At 39.6% G+C, this 21,698-nt stretch overlaps 1 protein-coding gene across 1 annotated transcript in view; it reads left to right on the top strand.

Moving 5' to 3' along the window:
- PLCH1 (phospholipase C eta 1) overlaps window positions 1–21,698 on the top strand; it is a 216,310-nt gene that overhangs the window by 180,544 nt on the left and 14,068 nt on the right. Inside the window, exons 13-19 of the mRNA XM_057739608.1 lie at window positions 1,577–1,738; window positions 7,373–7,444; window positions 10,738–10,829; window positions 13,702–13,799; window positions 17,633–17,812; window positions 17,904–18,011; window positions 19,021–19,145. Coding sequence (XP_057595591.1) covers window positions 1,577–1,738; window positions 7,373–7,444; window positions 10,738–10,829; window positions 13,702–13,799; window positions 17,633–17,812; window positions 17,904–18,011; window positions 19,021–19,145 — 837 coding nt within the window. The remainder of the gene's footprint in view (window positions 1–1,576; window positions 1,739–7,372; window positions 7,445–10,737; window positions 10,830–13,701; window positions 13,800–17,632; window positions 17,813–17,903; window positions 18,012–19,020; window positions 19,146–21,698) is intronic.

Raw genomic sequence — 21,698 nt, 5'->3', positions numbered from 1 at the left:
ACAACCTGTCCCCAAAGTACTTTTCCAGCTTTATCTGCCAGTACCCTCCTTCATGAACTTCTGCTCCAGAAAGCGAATCTGTTCCTGTGTTTATAAAACATGCTTTGCTAATGTAGAACCTTTGCTAGCATGATGGATGACAGGAAAGCCCATCTCTTCACCACTGTTGAAGTTTTAGTTACCATAAATAGTCCTCCCTCTTCTTTGAGGTCCTTCTGGTCACTCAGGCAGGAATGCTGTGTTCCTTCTCAGAATCACTGTTGTACTGGTCGTCTGTGCTTTTGTAGGAACCTGTGCAGACTGGGGTAGGATATTTAGGGACATGCGTTTGTTAGCCTAATGGAGATTTTGCTCCTGATGTCAAAGGCCAGTTCTTTTCCACCTTAGCATCTCCTGAGGGCCTCCAGTGGAGTGGAGCGCCTCATTCACTGGGTATATTAAAAATATTCATGCATGTGATATTAATACAGGGAAATTCAATAACTTATTCTGATGTAGCTTTTTTTTCCTTCAAATTTCCCTTTGTATTTTTATTGCTTTGCTCTTATAAGATTTTGTGAAAATGAATGTATTACTGAAAAACTACCCGTTCTCTTGTTTAAATATAACAACCTCTTGGGAACAAATTTGCAAGTAGAGAAATGGGTCTTAAAGTTTTGGTGAGGATTAGGGGCATTGTTCTGGTGGTGAAATGACCCTTCCTGGTCTTTGGGTAGGTTGGCCTTTGGCAACTGATTGAAAAGTTTAGGGAAGGGCGTTGGACATCAGGAGAGAGGGGTAGGGAGTCGAGAAGGGGAGAAGCAGTGAACAGAGTCTGCGCCGTTGGTTTCAGGTAGAACAAGGCAGCCAAAAAGCTGCACTAAGCAGACTTCTAGGAAATCTGGATCCCTTGATCGGCAAAAAAATTGTGTAAGTTATCACCTGGACAGGGGCAGAGCTTTGTTATCCAAAACATTTTAAATTGGTTGTGACCTTAAGGTAATTATAGTGCCGAGTCATGGCACAGGTCAGTAGTCAGCTCCCTCCAGTTACACAGTGGGGTAGAGATAGGAAAGAAGTTTTATCTCAGAATAATCCTCGTTTCCAGAGATTTCCGTAGCACCCTTTTCCCCTCAGTGAAGGAAGTGATTGTTTTAAATAGCATATCCCTGTTCCAATTTACCTGTGCAGATACAGAAAACTTAGTCTCTAAAAATTTCCCCTGGCCTTCCCGCTAGTGAAAGTGTAAAGTAGCATGATGCGAGGGCTTAGGAGCGCTGAGTTTGAATCCTGCCTCAGTTCTTTGCTAGCTTTGTAACCTCAAGAAATTTATTCCTCTAAGTGTCAGTTTCTGCGTCTCTGAAATGGGAATGATATTAAGACTATAGGGTGGTTAAAAGTTGAATGCAGTCATAGTCACTGTTTTATGGGATTGGTGGAGGGCTGGCGGGAGAAGGACAGAAATGGTACAATGAGCTTAATTTCTTACAGGTGATTTAGAGAGAAATTTTAGCAGCAATGTTGGCTTGAGTGAAGGGTGTATTCTAAGTGATTCTGTGTTTCTTAAGGGAAGTTATTTCCATTGCTTAATTTTCAGAATAACGGAACCACTGAGCATCAGGTGGAATCTTTCATAAGGAAAAAACTGGAGTCACTGTTAAAAGAATCTCAAATTCGAGACAAGGAAGATCCTGATAGTTTCACAGTGAGGGCACTACTGAAGGCCACGCATGAAGGCTTAAATGCACACCTGAAGCAGGTATACAATTCCCTCTTGTACCCATCCTTCAACAGGAAAAAGAAAGTACCTCATGCTTTGTTTCTGGTCATTTGTCATTTGTGGAATGCTTCTCCAGTTTCTTCCATTTCTATCCTCATATTGCTGGAAAAATGAGAATCTCTTCCTGCAAAATGATGTGAGAAATAGTGAATAATAGACTAAAGTGGAAATGATGATTCATATGCTGCTTCACTGGGACCCTCAGGACAAAGCCCAGTGCCCCTGCATTCACCTTCTCCACGTGTGCTCAGGTGAGGCTGGGGGCCTCATTCAGGTGGCCTCCATGCCCTGTTGATCACACCTCCTGATTGTGGGTGTCTGTCCTTCTCTTCTTCTCCATGGCTGTGTCCTAATTCAGGCCAGTGTCAACTCTCACCTAGACTTCTCTTCCCCTATTTCAATCTAACCTCCACTCTGAAATCAGCATGATGTTTTAAAAATGCAAATCTGATCATGTCACTCCACTGTTCAAAATTTTTCAGTGGCTTCCCATTATGCTTGGGATGAATTACAAACTAACCAGTCTTTCAAGGACCCACATAATTGCATCCTTGCCTACCTCTCCAGTCTCCAGTCTCCCCTTTTTCCCAGTCATACCACTGCCCACAATTGTCACACCAGCCACAGCCATCTAAATGCCATGGTCTTCCTCACATTCTGTTTCCTCTGCCTGGAACACTCCATTTCCATATCTAGTCTAGCTAATGCCTACTTAAGCTTTTAAATTCCAGTGTCAATGTGGTGTTCTAAATGAGTCCTACCTTGACCCCTAGATTAGGTTAGCTATCACTTTTATATTGTTGATGGTAGCCTGTTGTATCTTCTTTTTCAAGAAGTTTTCTTTGTAAACATTTGCAATTATATATTCAGTATCTGCCTTCTCAACTAGACTGTAGATTCCATGAAGGAAGGAACCATGTCAGTCTTTTTTTTTTTAAGCTCTTTATTGGAATATAATTGCTTTACACTGTTGTGCCAGTTTTTGCTGTACACCAAAATGAATCAGCTGTATTTATACATATATTCCCATATCATCTCCCTCCTGTAACTCCTTCCCACCCTCCCTATCCCAGCCCTGTAAGTCATCACCCATCATGGAGTTGATCTCCCTGTGGTATGCAGCAGCTTCCCACGAGCTATCTATTTTACGTTTGGTAGTGTGTCTATGTCAGTGCTACTCTCTCACTTCATCCCAGCTTCCCCTTCACCCCGTACTGCCCCCCACCCCCGCCCCGTGTCCTCAAGTCCGTTCTCTATATCTGTACCCTTATTCTTGCCCTGTCACTGGGCTCATCAGTATCATTTTTTTTAGATTCCATATATATCTGTTAGGCTACGGTATTTGTTTTTCTCTTTCTGGCTTACTTCGCTCTGTATCATGTCAGTCTTGATAACCATTATTTTCCTGACTTGTATACTGCCTGGGACTTAGTATGACCTTCATATATAGTTGTTCAGTGAATGAATGATTTGGGCTCTTGCTAAAATTTTTATTTTACTTTCTAATAAAAATATCATAAATGGTCAAGGAAGAGGGATAGTGGTTTTATTGATGTTACCATTGCAGGACATTGAGGGCATTTATTTTGGCCCAGAGGAGATCCACGTGGTCACTGGCTTAGCTGATAGCAACCTTCGCTGCTGTTGCCACCTGCCCTCCAGGGCTCAGAGCTCCCCAGGCAGAGGGAAGATCACTAATCTTGGATCTGAGCAACCACTCAGCATTGGTGGTTACTTTCTAGACCTTGCGGAAGTCTAGCCATTCAAACACCTGGCTGTTTCTCAGGTCTATTTAGTTTCCAGACATAGAAAACCTAATTCAAAATGGCTTAAATAATGAAGGAAGGTGTTGGGTTAGGTAAGTGGCAAGTTCATCTGCAGAGTGGGCTTCAAGGTGGGCTTAATTCAGGGACTCAGCAGAGTCATCAAAGACCTGCCTTTCTGTTCTACCTACCACATGATTAGCATCATCCCATGTCTGGTTCCCCCACTCCTGGTGGTTGCAGGGTGACTGCCAACAGGCTCCTGAGCTACATGATTTTTGTTCCAAGTCCAGAGAGAGTGAGATGGTGTATGTGCCTTATCCAACAAACCAGAGTTTGTGCTGAGCTCTGGTTGGGCAACTTAGCTCATGTGCCCACCCCTGAGCTGATCCCCGTGGACTTGGGTATGTGTCCTTCTTGGAATAGTAATTTGGCAAAGGTATAGATAACATTAGCTTGCTGATGCCAATGAGAACTTACTCTTGGAACTGAAACCAAGGTCTGCCCCTATGAAACTGCATGCTGGAGGGGCAGAGTGGGATGTTGGGGAGACAACCAAAATATCAATTACATCATTATTGCCCTTACAGTTTATCACACAATTTTGAATCTTTTTCTTAAACATTTCTATAAATAGCAGTAAGCCTCTCCACTTCCTCCCTGCCCCTCCAGCCTCTTCTTTTCAACCACACAAATGTCTGTAAAATCACATTCGGCTAGCCCAGCTTGATCTCTCCTTCTTATTTCCTGGTGAACTCTTTTTGGCTAACCTGGGCCAATCACTTCCCCTCATGCTTTTGGAGAAGTTTTTGCTCCATCCTAGGGCATCCCAACTGGAAAGGCAAGAGTGGGTCTTGGAGATTTTTGAAGAAACACATCACGCCTGTTTTTTTTTTTTTTTTTAATAGAAGAGATCCTACTGGTAATTTCCCCATCGGGTAAGATGGTAAGGGATTTCAAATTTCAGAGATGGAGTAGGACAAAACTCATCCTCCTTTTTCTTGTTTTTTACTCTCCATTAAACCTGGGTGACTGCAAGAATGCATTAGACTTGCATAAAGTAAATGGAAGCTGCAACTTTAACAAACTGGACTATATAAAGTGTTAAGGTTTTTAACCCTGCTGTTGTGTTAGTTTTTAAAATATGGTTTTGGTTCAGTGGGCAAGCAAAAACAAGTTACTGTTGAGACAAGTCCATCTGTGTCAGATACATACACACATGTAGAGCCAAGGCTGAGAATGTACTGTGGGGTTCAGGACAGCCTGTCACTTCAGCTCCCTTCCCTCCTGGGTCATCACTCAGCAGTGCAGTACTGTGTGCTACTTGTGCCAGCTTTTCCCTGGAGATCCCTGAAGTAAAATAAAAATGAAATTCTCATCCTTCATGCTGGAAGAACTTAGTAAACACAAGAAGGATGCCTGCCTTCTTTAGAGTTCTGAATTCACTTCTTTTACATCCCAGCTGCAGCCATCTGGGTAGCCTTAATTATTCCTTAGATGAACTTTTGCAGCTCTCCCGCTCCCTCCAATCTCTCATTTATACTACTACCATAGCGATATTTCAGAAACATGCATCTGATCATGTCATTTTCCTGTTTTAAACCATTCAAAGGCTCTTCATAGTTTGGAGGATAAAATTCAAATTGCAAGCTATAGCCCAAAAGATCCTTTCTCCATCATCTGAGTGTAGCTCTGATTTGTCCACTAACGTGTATGTGTACAGCACAAGTATTCCCCTTCCCCCCGTCTTTATTTGTTTCCTAGAAGGTACCATGTTCCTAGCACTTGGTCTTTGTGTTTGCTCTTGGCCACAGTACACTTCCTCTTTCCCACATCACATATATAAGGTCACCTATCTTTTGGCTTCAGCTTTTATAACATGTCCCTTTAGAAGTCCTCCTTGAGCCTCAAGTCTAGGTAGGTGGCCTTCCCGTGCCCTCAGGCAGTGCCTGAACCTTGCCCATCATAGTCTTATTATAGTGTGTTATGATCATTTGCCTCTATCATAAGAGTGCAAGCTGAGGGAGGACAGAGCCTGCATCTCTCTTGCTTACTGTCTCCCTTGTATTCATGTCGAGTTCCAGGCACAATGTCTGACCCATGAATTCAGTGAAAGATGCAGTGCTGATGCTCAAGGAGAGGTCAGGATGGGGAGAGACATTTGTGCACATTCCTCTTATACATAAAGGAGTGTGGAATGGGGGAGGGGAGCTAGCCAGAGAGGAGACAGAACTACACAGAATCCCTGTTTTATTACCAACTAGCTTTGTAACTTTGGGCATATTATCTAACTTCACTATACTTCTGTTTTTCTTATCTGCAAAACTAGGATTTTAATTATACTTATCTCTAGGGATGGTTGTATATATTAAGTGAGAATATACGTAATGCACTTAGCATAATCCTTGGGGCATAGCAGGTGCCTATTAAAATGGATGACCTTATATGTCAGCTTGCCTGGGGCAGCCCAGCTTTATACCTATTGTCCCAGCGTAATCATTAAAGGTGTCCCATTTCACTCTTAAGAGTCCTCTTTTGGACAATAGATGACATGGCCCCCCCACCAATAGATGTACTACTAGAGGAACTTAGAGGTTAATTGATCCATTCCTCCCCCACTTCACAGATGAGAAAATTAAGGTCAAGAGAAGGGGTTTTGCCAAAGGACCTGTGGCTACATGGTGGCAGAACTGGGTCTCCTAACTCAGAGAGCAGTGTTATATGACCACATCTGACTACTACTTTCTTAACTATCCAATAACTATCCTTATTTGGGTAGTTAATGATCAGCTTTGATCGATTGTCAAAGACAGTCAATACATATAAACAAGTCAATTAAAATTACCCTGTAAACCCACCACCCACCCTCCTCCAGCATTTTCTGAGCTGCCTCTTTCCCCAGCCCATTTCTCACTGTTGCTCCCCCAATCCCGAATCGTGTCTTTGATTAGTTTCTGTGGATATATGTAGATGCTCTCCCTGACCTGATTTTGGGTGGTTTTGCTTACCTATATTTATTCTGTTTACGAGATTACCTCTGTTGAATTGAAAGTCCTGGGAGGGTGGGGCCTGTTAGTCTCTCCTACATCATGTAATTAGCAGTGAATCACCTAATACATATTTTTAGGGATGACAATTGGAAAAGAGTCTAAACCCTTTTAGCAGTGTGGCCTTTCTGTCCCCTAGAGTAAAGAGATCTCTAGCCTGGAAAATTAATTCACATGCAGCGGATTTCAGAATCTACAATACTTCTTTGCTATGCTCACCACAGAGGGAATGATTTCAGTGAACAGATAAGCTCTGCTATGGTTTACTTAAAGAAAAACAGTCTTATTGCCCCATAGATATACTTGGATTTAATTTATTTTTAATATTTCCAAGTTCTAAATAGTAATTAATCAGTCTGATTAGTTTTTTTATTCAACTGAATTGACTGTTAATGACTTTTGGCCACTTTTCAAAATAAAATCTACTTTTAACTGAAGATGATGTATTCCCCCTCAAGGCATTCAAAAGAATACATCCTGCGCTGTGGAGAGCCTTGTGAACAGGCACCAGCGAGGCCTGCGCGCCTGGGCGTCACTGAGAGGTCCTGGACCCTAGCTTTGGGAAGCTGTTGGTAGCTGCCATCCCCTGGTGTGCCCAGGCCTCTGTGCAGCATTCCCCCCTCTCTCAGGCAGACACAGCCACCTTCAGGGAAGTGGAGGGTAGAGCAGGAGGAAATGAGCAGGACCTGCTGGCTGCCCACCTAGAGACGAAAGGAGAGAGGGATCCCGTGCCCTCCCACCAGCACTAAGGAAAAAACAAAAGCAAAGAAGAAAAATAGTCATATTATGCTTTATTTACTCAGCATCCAGACGTGAAGGAAAGTGGAAAGAAAGCACATGGACGATCCCTCATGACCAACTTCGGAAAACATAAGGTATGAATTAAGAAAGATAAATGTGCGTAATTCCGTTAAAGAGTCTGGAAGGTGACAGGACAATATCATCACGACCTTGGAATAACTGCAGATTTCTTAAACAGGAACGTAGGAAAGGAAAACGTTGATAACTACACTACTTTAAGATTTCAGAACTTCTGTTCATCAGAAGTATCAAAGAGCAAATAGCATCCTGGGGAAGAGTGATTTTCAATACACATATCCCACAAAGGACTTGTATCCTGAATATATAAAGAATTCCTACAAATCGATAAAAAAGTCACACTAAGTTTTAAAAAACGAGCAAAAGACCTAAATGAACTTCACAACAGAAGATACCCAAGTGGCTAAAATGGAAAAGGTGCTCCCCCTTATCAGTCCTCTGGGAAATGCAAACAAAATGCTGATGAGATTCCGTATATACCCACCACAGCAACAAACATACATAGATTGACAACACCATGTGTCAGTGAGGATGCTGGGCAACTTGAGCTCTCATAAACTGCTCATGGGAACCTGCATTTGTGCAGCTACTTCCACACACTGTTTCACAGTATCTACTAAACCCGCTCTATGAACCATGTCTTATCAGTTCCATTGTTAGGTATGTGTCATGAGGCTGAAACAACGATATTTATAGGAGCATTATTTGTAATAGTACAAACAGGAAATCATTCAAATGTTCATCAACAATAGAATGAATAAAAATTGTGGTGTATTCACATAAGGGAATATTTATCAGCAATGAGAATGACAAAACTACAACCACATGCAATAATGTGATCTTTGTAAACATGACATTGAGCAAAAGAAGCCAGACCCAAGAAAGTACATACAATTTGAGTCCATTTATATAAAGCTCAAAAACAGGCAAAAAAAAAATCTATGGGATAAAACTCAGGATAGTAGTTACCTTTGGGGAGTAGGTGATGACCAAACAGGAGAATCTGAAGGCTTTGGGCAGATAATATTCCATTTCCTCATTTGAGTGGCTTCACTTTGTGGAAAGCCATCATGCTGTACATTTATTGTTGTGCTTTTCTAAGTGTATGTTATACGTCAAAAAAAAAGGTAGAACATGTTAAATAAGAAATCAATTATTGGATGAGGAACTTTATGCATGAGGTTTCTCCAAGGCCATTTCTTATACTTTAATGAATGTTGTATCTGGAATTTCCTGCCCCATCAGTAGGATAATTTATTAAAAGATTGGACAAAATAGTCATAATGAACTGAAAACAACCAAAATGTTCTCCTGTAAAGACTGCTTAAGTAAATCACGATTCATTCACACAATGGACAATTATGCAGCCATGAAAAGATGATCACTCTAAAGAGCTCAACATGTGAAAAACTGATTATATGATATGTTATCCATGATAAGACATGTCAGAACTATATATAAAGAAAATATATTATCATTTCTCCAAATATCTGTCATTGGTGATTCATTACTTATTTCTACTTTTTGCATTTTATGTTTTAAAATGAACCCAAGGAAAGACAGATTTATTATTGTAACACCTCAAATTACTAACTATATGCAGAATTGGAAAATATTTCACTTCTTGATTACAACTACTCATTTAAATTAAAATTATTTTCCAGAGTAAAGCTTTTAGGGAATACTTTAGCTACTACAGAATTAGAATTTATTATGTCTCAAATCATAAGAGTAAATGTTCACGAGACTATTTACAGGTTATTTAAATAAGTATTAGTAGTATTTTAAATTGAAAGTTAATATTATGTGGTTTACAGAATGACTTTCCATGCAATCTCATTTAATCATCACAAAAATAATAATCCTTTACAATAGATGTTTTTGTCCTACCCTTTAAAAAAGCACAGTAGGGGGACTTCCTAGGTGGTGTAGTGGTTAAGAATCCATCTGCCAACGCAGGGGACATGGGTTCGATCCCTGCCCCAGGAAGATACCACATGCCGCAGAGCAATTAAGCCTATGTGCCACAACTTCTGAAGCCTGCATGCCTAGAGCCTATGCTCCGCAACAAGAGAAGCCACCACAATGGAGAGCCCACGCTTGCTGCAACTAGAGAAAGCCTGTGGGCAGCAACGAAGACCCAACACAGCAAATAAGTAAATAAATAAAGTGGACTCATCAATTCTAAAAAAATAAAAAAATAAAATAAAAAAGCACAGTAGGAAGCTTGAGAGGTTAACCAATTTATCAACTTGGTGAGAAGCCAGTCTGGAACATGAGATCATCAGATGTTTGGGTCCATGTCATGTGCACTGAGGTTCTCAAGGTATAAACAAGACCTGAAAATGTTCTAGACCAAACTGGCACCTTGCTGTTGGTGCAGTAGAGTTGAATGTGTTCATGCCAACAGTGCCAACAGTGTAGCTTGATTTTATTTGTTGAGAATGAGAAAATACGGAGGTTGATTTCGTCCCATCATAATATGGGGATGGAGTCCCTTCCTCTTCTAAGCCATGTTCCCAAAATGTCCAGGGTACTCTGTCTAAAAGTCTTACCTTTGTTTGTAGAAGCTGTAATTTTGGTGACAAGTTTTTCCTACAATTACTAGGGCCCCTCCCCATCATTTGTATTGTTGAGGTATGTGTTGCTGAATATCGGGGTTATCTCCGATGTGGTGGGGATGAAATTGCACCATTCCTAAGAGGTTTTATGTGCAACAGCTAATCTGTCCAAAGATACCAGATTAGTCCTACAATCTTTCAGCCCGAATCCTGTAGGTAACAATTTTCATTCTGTTCTAGAAATTAAAATGGATCAAAAGAACAGTTTGATTTAGATGGGTTTTTGTGTGCATACTGAACAAAAGCAGGAATGGTAGTTATTCATTTAAAAAATTACTACTTGTCTCTTTTATCAAATCTGCCTTTTATAAGTAAGTCAAAAGGAATAGTGAGCTTCCTATTTAAGAGGACACTTTATCCCTTATAATCATTTAAATAGATACTACAACTTTAACCCTACCCCTCATAGAGAGCTTCAATGCATGACTAATAGTCTAAGGCCTACATTTTATGTGGTTTAGAAGTCAGTGTTAGAGCATTGCAACCCTCAGTTTGCCTTGATGTTTTAAGATAATTTTGGCCATAGACGTGCTTATAATTAATGGTTTGGCAAACTGCGATATTTGGTCAATTGTTTTTCTCCATGTTATTGTCCGTGTGTGTGTGTGTGTGTGTGTGTGTGTGTGTGTGTGTGTGTGTGTGTATTTTAAAGCTCATTTCATTCTCTGTATGTTGTAGATGTACCTGGTGCAGTGAGTTTGTTACGTTTACTCTGATTTTTCTGGCAGAAAACCACAAAATCACGGTCTAAATCTTATAGTACTGATGATGAGGAGGATGCACAGCAGAATCCTGGCAAGGAGACCACCCAGCTGTACAGGTGAGAAAGCTCTCCATGTTTTCTTGCTCAGGCCCCTGGGGCCCCTCCATCCCCATCAGCTTGGCTGTTTTAGTTGTATGTGTCTAGAAAGTCAGATCGCAAGGACAAGAGCTCCATGCAGTGGGACGTGAAGGTCAACAGGATATGAGATGATAATACATGTAGGTAGTGCACTGCCTGGCACTCCATGAGCTCTTAACAAGTGCTGGCTGCAGCAGTTGTCAGGCAAAAGGTATCTTTAGAGAAGAGAGAGGGGCTACATGAACTGGTTCAGAGAGGCTCTCACGGGAGACTGAAGGAGAAGATAGATGACAAGCCCATATTAAGAGCCAGGAATCTGAAATCAGCCAGACGTCAAACCCTTGTTCCTCCAGCTTTAACATGGGGCAAGTTAGGCTCCTCATTTGTATCTATTTCTGAGAGTCATTGTGAGGATTAAAGGAATTAATTAAACTATGTAGGCTGGTGAGCCCTACCCCAATTAACTAAGTGCTCAAAAATATTAGCTGCTGTTTTATTATTGCCAGTGGAATTGGGGCCGAGTAAAATGACCATAATTTTAGAGCCCAAACTGTGGCACATGATTTGACACAGGGTTTTCTGGCAGATTATGTATACAGTAAGTCTCACAAAGGAATGTATATTATGTTCTTCATAGATAGCTAGATAGATATACAAACATTTGCACATGTACACACATCCCTGTGACCTTAATTAAACAAAAGACTGAAATTAAATGAAATTGGAAGCATAATGGTCCTGTAGCAATGAATCACATTTAGCGTTCAATTAAATTTTATATTTGAGCTTCACTCCAACAGAATGTCCATTACATAAAATAGTAACTAATTAGTAAGGACAAAGGAGATGTGTATGGTCTCTACCCTTAGGGCACAGAAAATTCAATATGTAGTTACCGTAAAGGATATAAGAGAAATAGAATCACCTTCCAGGAGACCTCTGCTGTGAATGTTCTCAGATATAAGTTTAAGAAAGGCTCGACTCTGAATCATATAGCCAGGGAAGCTATCGCATGAAATCATGTTGCATGCTGCTCGTAAGTCAATGAGAGATTTGCCTGTAATATGTATCGAGGCCCAAGCATCTATGATGGTGTCCTTTTGGGACTTTAATAAATTCAATCTTAGGATAAGAATTAAAAGGAGCTTTATGTGGAAATTCTCTGTATTATGGAGTGTCTTCAGAGTTTTACTTGTCATTTCTAGGCATGACCTCCCTCACGTTGATTTATAATCATTTATTTCACAAAACCAGATTTTCACCTATGGCTAGAGAATTTCCTAATTACATGCTAAAGGAGGAACATGGACTCTTTCTTCCCATTGGTTTTTATACCTGTCTGTGTTCATGTCTCCTTTCTTGGCAAAATGAGTTGTTTACATGTTTTGGCCTTAATTCTTTTGTTGAATGTATATAAGTATCATTATGGTAAGAATTTTTGTCTGATTTGTTCACTATTTCATCTCCAATAGGTTCTCAATAAATATTTACTGAGTGAATAAATCTATATCATCACTATCTAATTCCAGAACATTTTCATCACACCAAAAAGAAACTCTACCGTTAGCAGCGACTTCTCTCTCTCCATCTCTCTCTCCCCCAGTCTCTGGCACCAACTAATTTACTTTTTGTCTCTATAGATTTGCCTTTTCTGGACATTACATATAAATGGAATCCTACAATATTTGGCCTTTTTTGTCTGGCTTCTTTCACTTAGTATAATTATTTCCAAGATTCATCCATGTTGTAGGATGTATCAGTTCTTCATTCCTTTTTATTGCTGAGTAATATTCCATTGTATGAATATATTGCATTTATTTATCTATTCATTAGGTTGTTTTCATTTTCTGGGCATTATGAATAATACTGCTATGAACATTCATTTCGATATTTTTATGTGGACACAGGTTTTTATTTCTCTTGGATATATACTTAAAAGTGGAATTCCTGAGTCACATGGTGACTCTGTTGAGGAACTGCCAAACTGTGCTGGCAAAGCAATTGTACCATTTTAAGTTCCCCCTCATCCTTGCCAACACACATTATTGCCTGCCTTTTTGGTTATAGCCAATCTACCAGATATGAAGTGGTGTCTCACCGTAGTTTTGTTTGCATTTCCTTAAGGACTAATATTGAGCTTCTTTTCATGTTCTTATGGCCACTTGTGTATCTTCTTTGGTGAAGATTGAAGTTTTTAATGATTATATGTTTTCCTAGAAGAAAAAAGTGTGTCTGTGAGGGGAATGTGATAATCTGTGGGGAATTTACTGTGGCAAAGAGTAAATGGTAGAATTTGTAAAGTTGTAGAGGAGATCCTAGGAGTGATTTATAGGATATCAACTATATAGATATATATAGAGAGTAAGTAATGGATGTTTGTTTTAAGATATTTGAAGAATATAGACAAAGCATAAAGAAGAAAATAAAAATCACTGTAACTATACCTCTAGAAGATAATGACTATGGAAAGTTTGGTGTATTTATCTTTAGATACATAGTTCTTGTGACCGACAGTGCAATATCTCTATTGCTTTTTAGTCCAGGTTATGCTTCTGCTAAAGCAGAGTCATTCGCTGCTAAACTCTGATTTACTCCATAGTTGGGTAATGGTGGGAATCAAGCCCTTAACAGTAGAATGCACACATTCACAAGAGACTGTGAGTCAAGTCTGGCTGAGCAGTGAATAAAGCCACATGAGTAGGGTGTTGTGGTGGAGAGAATGCTGAACTAAAAATCACACTTGGGTTCTAATCCTGGCTCCATCAGGAGCAGGTAGGGAAGGTGGGGTAGCCAAAAGCCCAAACCTCTTCCAGCTCTAAAACATCATGAGTCCTGGGTGTGTATTTTACAGGTTGGGCCGCCGAAGGAAAACCATGAAGCTCTGTCGAGAGCTCTCTGATTTGGTTGTGTACACAAACTCTGTGGCAGCTCAGGACATTGTGGACGATGGTAAGGCCTGAGTGTTTTTTCTTCTGGATAAACATTCCTGATCCTTCTTTGTCAATAGTTAACTAATCTTTCGTTAATCAGATCATCAGCACACACTTCTGGAACCGTGTAGAATCCAACTTGAGTGTCAGGAAACTGATTGCTGGTACAATGCTTAGCTTACAGGGAGGGCTCTCTTGATTACTTTGTTTGCCTAATTGCCTAATAGAGGTCAGAGAAATTTCCTACAGGGCAGAGGAGGGCTTTATTACTATTAAAAAGACAAATGTCTTCCCAGTGTTTAAACTATGGAGACCTGACCTGGTTTGATGGCCAGATGACAGATGGCCATTTCAAGTGTGAATGACTAGAAGAAAGAGGAAATTAACTGGCGAAAATAACATCTTGAAACGCCCCATGTTTTCTCATTGAAAATTTTGAACTTGATGAAAATAATTTAATTCACAGATTGTAATTTTAACAAAAAGAGCAGAAATTTCAGAAGTGTTGACTCTTTCACAGTTTTTTACCCATCAGTTGCCATATGTGGAGTTGAGAAATTCTAGTCACAAATGTTCTTATCCTGACTTTCCTGCTGGCTGCTCTTTCTCTGTATCCTCTCCCTTTCTCACTTGTATTTTGTTCAGTTAATGAGTGTTTATGAAGATACATGATGGTCACGTGGGTTTTCAATCTAATTGCAGTTTTAGTGGAAGTGAAATGTAAGTCAGAATCTCCCATGTTCTCATGTCTCAGTGAAGGGAAAACAACGCTGTGCTTAGTCTCATGTCCTCACAACCTCCAGGAGGTTTCCTCAGATCTTTCTCTTTTTACCCTCCTTTCCAAAAACACGTGTATCTTTTTCTATCTGCAGATTTTCTTCCCTTTGGTGTTGATTCGTTCTTCAGATATGACAATTATTTTAAAAAAAATTACCTTCACGTGTGAGAACATGAGACCCTTTAGGATTCTCAGCAAGTGAACATCACATTATTTTTTCCAGATTGTTTTCCATTATAAATTATTGCAAGAGATTGAATTTAGTTCCCTTTGCTACACAGTAGGACCTTGTTGTTTATCTATTTTATACATAGTAGTGTGTAAATATTAATCCCAAACTCCTAATTTATCCCTCCCCTTTCTCCTTTTGTAACCATAGATTTGTTGTCTGTCTGTGAGTCTATTTCTGTTTTGTAAATAAGTTCATTTGTGTCATATTTTAGATCCCACATGTAAGTTACATCATGTGATATTTGTCTTTCTGTGTCTGACTTACCTCACTTACTATGATAATCTCTGGGTCCATCCACATTGCTACAAATGGCATTATTTCATTCTTGTTATGGCTGAATAATATTCCATTGTATATATGTACCACATCTTCTTTATCCATTCATCTCTTGATGGACATTTAGGTTGCTTCCATGTCTTGGTTATTGTGAATAGTGCTGCACTGAACATTAGGGTATGTGTATCTTTTGAATTAGAGTTTTTGTCTTTTCTGTATATGTGTTCAGGAGTGGGATTGCTTGGTCATATGGTAGCTCTAGTTTTAGTTTTTTAAGGAAACTCCATACTGTTCTCTATTGTGCTGCACCAATTTACATTCCCACCAATAGCGTAGGAGGGTTTCCTTTTCATTACTCCCTCTCCAGCGTTTATTATTTGTAGACTTTTTGATGATGAACGTTCTGACTGGTGTGAGGTAATACCTGAACATCACATTCTTATAATAACTGCCCACAGCTAGAAAATAAACTCAGGAAGTATTGTACGTATGTATGTATGTATGTATGTATGTACGTATTTTTGCTGCATTGGGTCTTTGTTGCTGCATATGGGCTTTGCTCTCTAGTCGTGGTGAGTGGGGGCTACTCTGTTGTGGTGCACAGGCTCTAGGTGCATGGGCTTCAGTAGTTGTGGAGTGTAGGCTCAGTAGTTGTGGCTCGCAGGCTCTAGCGCGCAGCCTCAGTAGTTGTGGCACATGGACTTAGTTGCTCCGCAGCATGTGTGATCTTCCTGGACCAGGGATTGATCAAACCTGCCTACACTGGCAGGCAGATTCTTAACCATTGCACTACCAGGGAAGTCCCAGGAATTATTTTAATGGAGTTAAAGGTATATTTGGTTCATAGAAATATAATTTCTACTACATGCCTTAGGAAATCATAATCCTATTAGCTTAGTGGAAAATAATATTGAGGACTATTTAGTTCTTGAACTCATCTGTTTTTGTCTTTTGTGTGTGTGTATGTGTGTGTGTTAGCCACAAAATAAGCAATAAATAATGAATGCATGGCTTCTCCTAATGCAAAGCAGCTCTGTTAATATACTAATTGACATGTGTCTAATTAGCAAGGTCACCTTATTGATAATGTGCATAATTTATGTAGCAAGAGAAAATAGTGGTACTGATCTTAGTGCTACTCTACCTGAATGTGGTTTGTCAAAAAGACTATATTTTCTCTTATGTTCAAAGTATTCCTCATCAGAATCTACAAATAGGATCATTTTTAGTATACTTTACATATATAAACTATGCTAATAAGTTATGTCTATAAGACATGTATGATAAGGAAAGAGACTATATGAGGGAAATCATCAGATTAAACACTGTAATTCTCTACTTTCTTTGCCTCTCACTTGTATTTATGACTGTTCCACGTTCCAGCTCTAGAGTGTAGTTGCTAGTCATTTGGCCAGTGTTTAATATCTAAGGGTGTACAACCCTAAGGACAACAAGGGCCCTGGGCGACTGTGTGCACGAATAAACACGCACAGTTCAGGCCCAGTAAGACGATAATTCACTTCCTTCGTTTCATGGGCCACGTCCCTCAGTCTGGGTTCAGAGTACACACTGGGATGAGAATGAGACCCTGAGTAAGTTTGGGTCTTTATCTAGGTGGGTGTCTTCCAACAGGTCCAGGTGACATTGGGTGGTGATTTCGGGGGTGGGGTGGGGATGTTGGGTGAAGGGGTGGGAGTGGTGGGGGCATTACAGATGTGGTACCAAAGGTAGGATTGGGTGAAAAGGGTAGGCTGTTAAGTATTTGGAGCTTTACTCCATCGTGACCCCTAAGTTGTAGCTTCATTGGTCCTGGATTAACCCTTTCTGATGATGCTCCAAACAGAAACTTTACTATAGGCTTCCTGTTCTTTTACCTCCTGTTATTTTCCCATTATTTATAAACCTGGCTAGATGGATGACTGTTCTTGTTTCTGAAGCTTTTACTTCTTTATAATATTCTTTTGAATTCTTTTTCCGTTATTATTCCTTTCTCCCAAATAGGTTTTGACTGGTTTCATAATTCTATTCAAATTAACTTTAAAACCCAATTTTCCTGTTTGGAAATGGTCTTTCCCCTTTATTTTCTTCGACCCTGAATGCTGTCACTTAATGTGTTTCACATGTGTGCTTTTTAGATGAATGCCTTCAATGAATGTCTCCCTTTTATCAGGAATGAGTTACGTAGTTTTATTTATCCACAGGTGTCTTGATCTCTGGCAAAACTATTTTGAGTCATGCACCTAGAAAATAATTTTTCCATCTGCCCTCTTCATACTAGGCAGATAGACATGATGTAGTGAGATGATTGAATTCTTGGGAGAATATGGGATCCAGAAATAGGCAGTTATCTGAGCAACTTGCACAGCTCTGATTTGAAATGGCAAAAGAGTCCCAAGAGTGGAATTTTATAGATTTTCCTAGCTCAGGAGCTGTGCCTGCTCTGGTTGAATTCACTCTTTTGCTCTGCCTTTTATTATGGGTGTAATGGGACATCATTATAAGATCCTTTATGAGTGGCGTTTGCTGCAGTTCTCACTTTTCTGTTTTCTTTGTTGAAAACCGCTAGGAACCACAGGAAATGTGCTATCATTCAGTGAAACAAGAGCACATCAGGTTGTTCAGCAGAAATCAGAGCAGTTCATGATTTACAACCAAAAGCAGCTCACGAGGATTTATCCCTCCGCCTACCGCATCGATTCCAGCAACTTCAACCCTCTGCCCTACTGGAACGCAGGTTGCCAGCTAGGTGTGTATGCCTTGGGGTCGAGCGGTTCTCCGTGTGTCTTGGCTCTATGCTGCCGTCTTGCCTAATTCTCTCAAACTTTCAACTTGTACAGTGGCACTGAACTACCAGTCTGAGGGGCGAATGATGCAGTTAAATCGAGCCAAATTCAAGACAAACGGCAACTGCGGCTACGTCCTCAAACCCCAGCAGATGTGCAAAGGTGTGTTAACTTCACAGTCATAGCTCTGAACACAGGAGACCTCTACTGATGGAGCTCTCGAGAAAGTGTGATGCCTCTGTTTTGCAACATGATTTTTAAAAGAGATAAATTAAATATTGGAATGTAAATAAAGAACTCGTCACAATTGTTTGATATTTGGGTAGCATGATGTCTAGAATGTTCTCTTGTGACATTGTGCACTTAAAGAGGGACAAGGATGATAGCAATGGATTGTCACCTGAAATCCAGTGGTCCAGCATGATGTTCACTGGGCATTATCTGTAAATTGAATGCTTTCAGAAACTCTCTAAGGGAGTGTGTATCTGAGACCTGCTGGTAAAATTGTAATAACACCTGAAACAATTTTATCAAGCCATTTTAGTCAGTTTATTCCAATTACAAAACAGTGCTAACAAAAAAAGATAATGCAATGTTATATCAAAAACAGAACCTTTTGGTTCTGCTCATTAAATCCTTTTTTAAATTTCCAAATTGGATTTTTAACAGTTCAGGTAAAAATCTGTTGACAGATGTGTCTTCAGAATTTTGTGCTTTGTGTGTTTTCTTGCTATGCTGTTTACTTAATTTCAGGTCTTTCTGCTTGTTATATTCACTCTATACCTGCGATAGTTTAGGTTAGAAAATTGTGTGAATCTAACAACTGCTCCCCTTCTCTGTACTATAGGCATTCAAATAAAATGTTCCTCTTACCCCCTGCCATGGTTGATAATTGCATCATAGACACTTGTTTTAAATTGGTCCATTCTTCTGGCCTTTGGGAGTATAGATTCCAGCAAACAACACGGCTATGGAAATGCCAGCTGGCATTGCCTTCAGGCAAAAGCCGCACTGATAGTTATGTGATAATTTTTTGCTTTAAGAAACACTGTAGTAATTCAGCATTTATTGTTTCTTTGTCTACAAGCTTAAGGGGTGTGTGTGTGTGTGTGTGTGTGTATTTTCCTGTGCTACAAACCTTACATTTTAACCTCTGCTTTACTTGGCTTAGGTACTTTTAACCCTTTCTCTGGTGATCCGCTTCCTGCCAACCCTAAGAAGCAGCTCATCCTGAAAGTGATCAGTGGACAACAGCTCCCCAAACCTCCAGACTCCATGTTTGGAGATCGAGGCGAGGTAAGCTGTGTATGACCAAGTGACTAAGGACATGATAATTTTATTGTGTTTACATTTTATCTGAAATGTCTTAAGGGTTCTGTGTGTGTGCGTGTGTGTATAAATGAACACTGACCACAGCTCATCAGATATTAACTTACTTACTGGCAAAGCACACACAATTCCTTCTGGAGTGCAGTGCATCATCTATTTTGGAGGCATGGGTGCAACTCAATTCAATTCAGAATTCAAGACTGACACTGGCAGTGCTAAATTGAGATGCAAGGAGCAATTTTGCTATTAATAGAAACATTGCATAAGAGAATGTCTTAACCTTGCATCCACCTTTCTCCTCCACTGTGACCCTCATCTCTGTTGCACATTAGCCACCTGCTCCCTGGCCACAGGCCCGCTCTTGCCTTGCTGTACTTCTGTTGCATGATTTTAAAATGTCTCCCTCTGTGACCACAGCCTCTGCTCTTTCCAGAGCTTTCATTCCATTATTCCTATCACGCTTGCTTTTGGCCTCTATTTTCTCCCTGTCAGCTGCTCCTCTGTTCATGTCGTTCCTCTCAGGAGTGGTCCATCACTTCAGGCTCTTTGCCGCTCCCACCTATTAAACTATCCTTTCTGGATCTTGAATGTCGATGGAGAAAGCAGGCAGCTCTGCAGTGGTCCCACCATCAACTCCGTCTCAAATCGCCACTGACCTGCACATAATGCTGTAGTGCCATCCCAGCTCCACCTGATCAGCCCTCTATCCTATTCTCCGCAGTGGCTGTTTTCAACCTATTCTCTCCTCAAACATGTGTTCTCATCATCTTCTCATCTTCAACAGATGGCCCCATGTCCTACTGTCCCCATCTGTATTGCCTCCTGCCTAATCCAAGCCACCATCATTTCTTGGCAGTTCTGCTGTAATAACCTCCCAGCTCACTGTTCTCCTTGCTTCCATTCTGTTCTCTCAGCAGCAAGAATAATTATTTTGGTTGTATCAGAAAGTTCATCTTTACTTTCTCTTCTTTCCATTTTGCTTTATTGCCTGCAGAAAGGAAGATTCACTTCCTATATTTTCCCCCAAACTTTTTATTTTGAAAAATTTCAAACCTCAGAAAAGTTGCAAGAATAAAGAAATGAACACCATATCTCCAGCACCTAGATTCAGCAGTTATTAAATTTTGTTACTTTTGCTTTATCTTTCTTGTGTAAATGTGTGCATAAGCATACACATACATACATAGATCCAATATTTTATCATAACAATGATCCTTTAGGACTTATAAGGACTTTAACTGCAGTATTTTGCTTAATTCTCACCCAAACCTTGGAAATTGGGATTTTATATCCTCTAACATATTAAAAAAAAAAAAAAAGGAGGAGCAGAGAGCTAAAGGAACATACCAGAGATTGTGCAGCCAGACAATAGTGGAGCATGAATTTGAAATTGACTTTTAGAATCAAATCCAGCACTTTCCCACTATTTAATTTCTATACCTTTATTCACCATTTTAGAATTATATATCCAAATAGCCAGCAGATGTGTACACATTTTTCCTTTTTAATATATTTAAAACCCCCAACTTATCTACTCATGCAACCAACAGAGTATATTTATCCTGCCTTATAAAGTTTTAGAAATGGATTATCTATCAAAACAGCTAAAATAAAAAATAGTGGTAACACCGAATGTTGGTGAAGATGCAGAAAAACTGATTATTCTCATGCTTTGTCAGTAGGAATATAAAATGATATAACCGCTCTGAAAAATAGTTTGGCAGTTTCTGATAAAACTAAACATGCACTTATGATCTGACCTAAGAATTACGCTTGGGCATTTATCCCAGAAAGTGAAAGCTTATGTTTATACAAAAATGTGTGCAGGAATATTTATAGCAGCTTTATTTGTAATAGCCCCAAAGTGGAAACCAAATATCTCTAAAAAGTGAATGTGAATGTTTAAACAGACTTTGGTATATCAGTCTCACGGACTAATACTCGGCAATAAAAAGGAACAAATTATTGATCCATACAGCAACCTGGATGTAATCTCAAGGGAATTATGCTGAGTTTAAAAAGACAATTCTAAAGACTGGGAAGAGATGGGTGTGGTTATGAAGAGACAGTATGAGGGAACCTTGCAGTGATGAAATAGTTCTGTATCTTGATTGTGGTGCTGCATAAATCTATACATGTGATTAAAATCATAAAATACACACACGCAAATGAGTGCATAAAAAATGCATGAAATCTAAATAAGCTCTATAGATTGCACTAATGTCATTTTCTGATTTTAATATTATAAATCATTTTTGAAGGCAAACTGATAGTATCCCTAAGATTCAAAATGCCCATATCCTTTGACTTAAAATGCCAGTTCTAGAAGTGTAACCAAAGAAGTAAATGAACATAAGCCTACAAAGATTGTTTATATCTAACTATATTCATTTTAGTGTTTGTAGTGAGTATATTTATAATATTTGTAATTTTAAACCTTAATAAAATAAAGGTTCAACAATAAAATGATTAAGTAAATTAAGCCTCATACATGCTATGGAATACCAAGTGTACGTGTAG

Source organism: Hippopotamus amphibius, chromosome 6, assembly GCF_030028045.1.
Source record: "Hippopotamus amphibius kiboko isolate mHipAmp2 chromosome 6, mHipAmp2.hap2, whole genome shotgun sequence".
Taxonomy (NCBI): Eukaryota; Metazoa; Chordata; class Mammalia; order Artiodactyla; family Hippopotamidae; genus Hippopotamus; species Hippopotamus amphibius.
The sequence above is the reverse complement of the archived record's forward strand: the minus strand, read 5'-3'. Positions and strand labels throughout refer to the sequence as shown.